At 32.8% G+C, this 7,059-nt stretch overlaps 1 protein-coding gene across 1 annotated transcript; it reads left to right on the forward strand.

Annotated features, from left to right (window-relative positions):
- The first annotated feature begins 2,758 nt into the window (after window positions 1–2,758).
- On the forward strand, window positions 2,759–6,670 carry LOC146925684 (putative xyloglucan glycosyltransferase 5). Its single transcript, XM_085758089.1, has 5 exons — window positions 2,759–3,702; window positions 4,307–4,615; window positions 4,705–4,995; window positions 5,454–5,567; window positions 5,663–6,670. Exons 1-5 carry the CDS (start codon window positions 2,953–2,955, stop codon window positions 6,296–6,298), a joined length of 2,100 nt encoding a protein of 699 aa, XP_085614215.1. The 5' UTR covers window positions 2,759–2,952; the 3' UTR covers window positions 6,299–6,670.
- The last annotated feature ends 389 nt before the right edge of the window (window positions 6,671–7,059 follow it).

Raw genomic sequence — 7,059 nt, forward strand, 5'->3', positions numbered from 1 at the left:
TTAGGTTTGACTCTTCTTCATCGTTGCTGATTCTGCTTGTGCCTCCGACGACATTTGTTTTGCGATTGAAGATCTGAACGTTTTCTCCGACGGCGTTTGTTTTGCGATTAAAGATCTGAAACCGTTTTCCCCCTCATCTTGTGTTTTCAGCTCTATCGTGTTCAGTCTATATCATCTTTTTGTATCAAAGAACAATAAAAAATATATAACATGATTAGTTTACTTTGAACTGCATTTTTAGTTCATAGAGATCGTACATCTCAAATGATGAGTAATTACTTGTGTTTGTCAATTGGAATCCTTAAGATTGAGATCCACTTTTTTTGTGAAGCAATATTCATCAATATTATAACAAAGAAGAAGCTCTGTTTATGGTTTGAAGAACAAATCTTAACGTCAATGGTGGTGATGGTTTGTAAACAGCGTTAACGGTGGGAGAAGCTTGGTAATTAGTGGAATACTGATAGGTTACAGCAAGACATAATTATTAATTAATTGGAGCTTTTAATCTCTGCCATTAAATCTTAATCTAAAGGCTGAAAATTCATTCTCACATTCTCACATAAAAATATCATTCTCATATGATATGTCCTCTCTCTCTCTCTCTCTCTCTCTATATATATATATATATATATATATATATATATATATATATATATATATATATATATATATATATATATAGGGTTATGATAGAAGACACCTTTTATGAAGGTGTCTTTTATCAAGTTACTCTATGAGTATTTGCGAAAAGACACCAACTTACTTTTATGAAGGTGTCTTTTAGCAAAGTTATAACTAAAAAGTGAAAATCACACCTTAAGGTGTGACTTGATAAAAGACACCACCAAAGGGTGGCTTGTAACAAAACCCATATATATATATTTTGATGAACATGGAAGAGATGCAAGGAGCATTTGGGCACTAGGGTTCACCGAGGTTAGGATGGACCTAAAAACTCAAAGAACACTTATATATGTATTTACAAACCACCCACCAAATAGGTCCTCAGACCGATAGTGGAAATTGAATTGATGATCTTAAAGATAAGTAAACTTCATACCAATTAAGTCAAACTTCGTTTGCAACTATCATAGTTACTTATGGATCACTTGTCACGTTCAAGTCAACTTGAGTGTACTTAAATTCTAAGAGGATCTCACGTGTACTCATAATTCATTTATGATTTTTAATAATAATACTTAATAAATATTACTCAATCCCTCCAACCTAGTTGATCAATTTTTTTTACTAAATGGTAACACTAATAACTTTATATCATCTATCAATAATTATATATCATTACATTTTAAATAAAGAATGTACGTTCCATCGAGAAAGAAACATCGTATCATAGCATCTCATTTGAATAAGTATTCTTTTTTTCTCTCCCCAATAGAATACCTATTAAATACTACGTGTTTTGTGAAGTGAAAACTCCTCCATAACGGATGGTCTAATTATATTATTATCTAATCACTCATACACCCCTTTCTTAGTTTTTAATACAAATAATGTTAACTAAAAAGAGGTGTGTTATTTGAACAACTATTTGGTTGACAACTTATTGTACAACCATAAATTTACAAAGAAAAAGTAGATTTTGACACAGAAATCAAAGCAATAGAGAGATAAAGTAAAAATATATGTGAGTATGAGAGAGAAAGTTGTCACAAAAGTTGTTAGAAAATGGTTGTACAAATATCATTTCTCAACTAGAAAATGACACATATGTTAAAGGGAGGAAAATTTCTGATGTTACAAATTGACCGATTGTGATGACAAAAATTTGCTTACGCCTTTCAGGCTTTGGTAAAGTTTTGGTATTTATCATTAGAGCATTGCTACTCTGTTATGATATGTTTTTTTTTTTTTTTTTTTTTGAAGATTATGACATGTTTGTTTATTTACAATTATGTTTACTTGTTTTATTTTTTGATTTGTCACAAAGTGGCAGCACCATGAGAAACTAACATGCTATTGTCCGTTTGATTTTGATTAAAAATGTGTTGAATGAAAAATGATTTGTTTCATACATTCATATATAAAAATGAATTGAACAATAAATTTATGAGTAAAAATCAACGAGACATTCTTACATGGACACAAACATAAATGTATAGTGTTTAGTCACACACACATCACAACTCTTTTCCTCAAACTACTAAATCACTTTATTATCAATTTGTTTTTTGTTATTAAAAAAAATATTTTAATGTATGTGTGTCTAAACACTATTTATTTATATTTGTGTCCATAGTAGAATTTTCCAAAATCAACTTTACAATTAAAAGTTACAAGCTCTAAATTCAAATTGAATCAATTCTAAAGGTAAAATCAATTCTATTGAGAGAAATGATATGAACATTATCTTTCTAGCACTATCTAACATTTACTCTCATATTAGGTGAAACACATGTAAGTTTTACTATTTTATCTTAGACCCATTTTCAGTATGTTATACACAAATAAAAAGAGAGTGTCCACGTCACTTCTCCGGTAGATAAACTAATCTATGTCTGAATCAATTCTGGATTTTTAGAATTAATTTTGACCCTCTAAGAATGGTAGTAGTTGATTTAAAAAAAGAAAAGCTTGTTGAGTAATCATGGGCACATGGATTACGTCTTGTAAACATATGGAAAGTAGACTAGACTAAACCCATGTTGGTAATCTCAATAATATTTGCTTCTCTCTCTCTACTCAAAGCTATGTGCAAAGAAACCAATAAAAGAACCTCACACACACTCTCACACTCACACACATACATGAGTGCTTCTCTCTATAGTATTCCCTACCTTGCTACATTCTAGGGAGAGAGAAAAAAAAATGGCTTTTACTTCTTCACTCAAAACAACCCTATGGATCTGACACAACACCAACTCTTCAATGTTCATCAATTCTTCCACCCCTTTTCAGTATTAATCTTTTTCAACTCTTTTCTTTCACAAAATGTCTCCAAGTTTTGATTTTGCCAACTGGGGTTGGGTTAAAAATTCTTCAAATTCAACTGCAACTTCAAAGAAAGGTGGTAACCCTGTTGTTGTTACTATGGAAAATCCAAATTACTCAGTGCTTCAAATAAATGGTCCTGATTCAGCATTTCAACCAGTTGAGAAAGATAGAACCAGAAATGCTAAACAATTCACATGGGTTTTGCTTCTCAAAGCTCATAAAGCTATTGGTTTCATTGCTTGGTTTGGAAATTGTGTTTGTTCATTGTTAAGTTCTGTTAAAAAAAGAGTATTTTTTGATGCTGTGGAAAGTGAAAATGAGAGTGATAAATCTATGAAAGCAAAAGTGCTTTTTAGAGTGATTGTTACATTTTTGGTTATGGCTTTAGCATTTCTTTTGTTTGAACTTGTTGCTCATTTCAAAGGGTTGTACTATTTTCATAATCATAATTTGCATATTCCACAAAGTTGGGAGATTAAAGGGTTGTTTCATGAGGTTTATGTTAGTTGGTTGAGGTTTAGAGTTGATTATATTGCATCAACAATTCAATATCTTTCAAATTTCTGCATAGTTTTGTTCTTGATTCAGTCCGTGGATAGAATGGTTTTGTGTCTTGGTTGCTTTTGGATCAAGTACAAAAAGATTAAACCTTTGATTGTTGATGGAAATGTTGAAGATGATTTGGAAGGTTCCAACCATGGTTATCCTTTGGTACTTGTTCAGATTCCTATGTGCAATGAGAAAGAGGTGACACTTTTCTCTTATTCATGGTTTTTGTGTACTTGGTTAGTACTTACCTTCTGAATTTTATTTTTATTTTTATTTTTATTTTAAAAAGAAAAAGGGAAAACAAAATTGTCGGTGGCGACCTTATTTCAAAACTAGTCAATCATCAAGTTAGGCCACTTAGTGTTTGTTTTGTTGTGCTGCTTCAAAAGTTGATTTTGAATGAATTGATTCAGGGTAAACACAAGTTTAATGTAAAATGATTTATGTTTCGTAAAAGTTGATTGAATAGTAAATTTGAGGGTAAAAATCAATTGTCAGGTAAAAAGCTTCAATTTTTGGCGTAAAGTTAGAATCAGTTGTAGAGGTAAAATCAATTCTACCCGACAACATTCAAACTTGTCAAAAATCAATTCTACACTTCTAGAATCAAATTTACCTACTCCAGAAGTGGAACCAAACAGTTCTTTTCCCTTTGGATATGCTATCCGTTAGTGATTTGAAAGGAAGTAACTAGTGGAGTATAGTTGACTACATGATGCTACTGTTTTGAATTTATTGATTAGTACTTTTTGCTACTTAACATTTGATTTTGTGGATAAGTACTCTTTTGTATTCAATGTAGGTATATGAACAATCTATATCTGCAGTCTGTCAACTTGATTGGCCAAAAGATCGGTTATTAGTTCAAGTTCTCGACGACTCTGATGATGAGAGCATACAGTGGTTGATCAAGGGAGAAGTCATGAAGTGGAGTCAAAAAGGCGTCAATATCGTCTACCGTCATAGGAAGTATAGAACTGGTTATAAAGCAGGAAACCTCAAGTCTGCGATGAACTGTGATTATGTGAAGGATTACGAGTTTGTTGCAATATTCGATGCTGATTTCCAACCGTGTCCTGATTTCCTCAAGCAAACTGTTCCTCATTTTAAGGTAACTAAATTTGCCTTTGTTTCTTGGTATTTCATCATAATCTATCTTCCATCAGTTGTAGATTTTCATTTTCAAGTTTTGGTTTGCAGGGAAATCCTGAGTTGGCATTGGTTCAAGCTAGGTGGACTTTTGTGAACAAGGAAGAGAACTTACTCACAAGACTTCAAAATATTAATTTGTGCTTCCACTTTGAAGTTGAACAACAAGTTAATGGAATCTTCCTAAACTTTTTTGGTTTTAATGGAACTGCTGGTGTTTGGAGAATAAAAGCACTTGAAGAATCTGGTGGCTGGCTCGAGCGAACAACTGTCGAAGACATGGATATAGCCGTCCGAGCCCATCTCAACGGTTGGAAATTTATCTATCTCAATGATGTAAAGGTAACCTTTTCTGGTCTCAATATATTGATTTTCAATTTACCTTCAGAAAACAATGGCAGTTTTACTATATATTGATTTGTGTGTGTTTGGTTCTACAGTGACGAAAATTGATTTTGTAAAAATTTATTTTGGTTAAAGCGAGTTTCAAGTGAAACAATTCATATTTTGTTACATTCACCTGAAGTGAGTTGAGCAATAAATTTGATTACCGGCTGTAAAAATCATGTTTGTAGGCAAAAACTACAAATCATAGCTTCTAGTAAGAATAACTTCTAGAGACAAAATCAATTCTAATTGAGAATCACTTTAGAATGAACTTGATCTGGGTGAAGTAATTATCTGCAGTGATTAAAAGATATGTTTCACTAATTTTTGGAATGAAATACCAATGAAAAACTGTGAAAATATTAAATTTGAGTTGCAGTTTTGGTCTAAACATTAAGAACAACACTTTTTAGGTGCTTTGTGAGCTTCCTGAATCATATGAAGCTTATAAGAAACAACAACATCGATGGCATTCTGGTCCGATGCAACTCTTTCGTTTGTGCCTTCCAGCGATCATAACCTCTAAGGTAAAGTATTTTTCTTTCATTGTTTCGTCTTGCACAATTGTCAAGGGAAAAAAGAACACAATCTAAGCACGTTGTTGTTTTCAATATTGTCGCAGATTGCCTTCTGGAAGAAAACAAACCTTATATTTCTATTCTTTCTTCTCAGAAAGCTAATCCTCCCATTCTATTCTTTCACATTATTCTGCATCATTCTTCCATTAACAATGTTTGTACCCGAAGCCGAGCTTCCTATTTGGGTTATTTGTTATATTCCTGTATTCATGTCATTCTTGAACATTCTTCCTGCCCCAAAATCCTTTCCCTTCCTCGTACCTTACCTATTGTTTGAGAACACAATGTCCGTAACCAAATTCAACGCCATGGTATCCGGTTTGTTCCAGTTAGGAAGTTCATACGAATGGATCGTTACCAAAAAATCAGGCCGCGCATCAGAGCCTGACCTACTAGCTGCTGAAGAACGTGATTCAAAGGCAATGAGTCTCCAACTTCATAGAGGGACTTCTGATAGCGGTCTTTCTGAGCTTAACAAGATAAAAGAATTTCAAGAAATTGTTCCACCGAAGAAAATGAACAAGATATATAAGAAAGAGCTTGCACTTGCATTCTTACTGCTAACAGCTGCAATTAGGAGCCTGTTATCCGCACAAGGGATGCACTTCTACTACTTATTATTTCAAGGTGTGTCGTTCCTGCTTGTAGGTTTGGATTTAATTGGAGAACAAATGAGCTAGCAGATCGGAATGAAAAGGACGTGTAAATTAGAAAATTGATGGTTATACAGTTAAATAATTGAAGAGGACGACCAATATAGATTGCTGCTAGACAGTCTGTTTTGGCAGTTATATTCAATGTTCCTGAAAATGGCTCGGGTAAAATGCTAAAAGCCGCCGCGTGTCAAATCATAGATAAGTTTTATATTTGTGAAGTGTCTTTATAGAAACTTTTCTGTTTTCTTGTCCTTTGATTGTTGTCCACAGTACAATAATTTTTTTTCCCTTGTAAGATAAACTGATTCATTTTATCATTTATCTATGCCACACTACTGTATCACATTTGGTTCATTTGTATCTTTTGAATGACATGTAAAGATTCATTGGAACTTAGATTCTCTGCAGTTAACATATCAATGCATTTATATAGTCATGCGATCTCAGCCGTCCGTATATAAAATCAGATAATATACAGGGAAACCATTCAGTCATGTCTATTATTGTGAACCTGTCATAAATTTTCTTACAAGTCCAAATCACATGGTACAAACTCTCTAAAAGCTATCACCAAGCAACTTGTGACTCACTTTTGAAATACTTTATCTACAACATAACATGATATTGATATGCTACAGCTCCCAACAACCAAATCTGTTCACTTAATTGAAGGTTTATGTGTATGGACCCAAATTTCATTTACTTGCCACTATGCACAAAGCAAAAACTTTATTTGAAATCCTTGTTATAATAGTAAAGTTAAATGTGCTCTTGGTCTCTGGAAA

The sequence above is a fragment of the Medicago sativa genome, chromosome 4 (assembly GCF_051527215.1).
Source record: "Medicago sativa cultivar Bolivia chromosome 4, Bolivia_mono, whole genome shotgun sequence".
NCBI classification, from domain to species: Eukaryota; Viridiplantae; Streptophyta; class Magnoliopsida; order Fabales; family Fabaceae; genus Medicago; species Medicago sativa.

Coding starts and splice junctions, on each gene's coding strand:
- LOC146925684 (XM_085758089.1), top strand. CDS start 2,953: ATGTCTCCAAGTTTTGATTTTGCCAACTGGGGTTGGGTTAAAAATTCT. Junction 4,616..4,704: donor AAACTGTTCCTCATTTTAAG/GTAACTAAATTT, acceptor TTTGGTTTGCAG/GGAAATCCTGAGTTGGCATT. Junction 5,568..5,662: donor CAGCGATCATAACCTCTAAG/GTAAAGTATTTT, acceptor ATATTGTCGCAG/ATTGCCTTCTGGAAGAAAAC.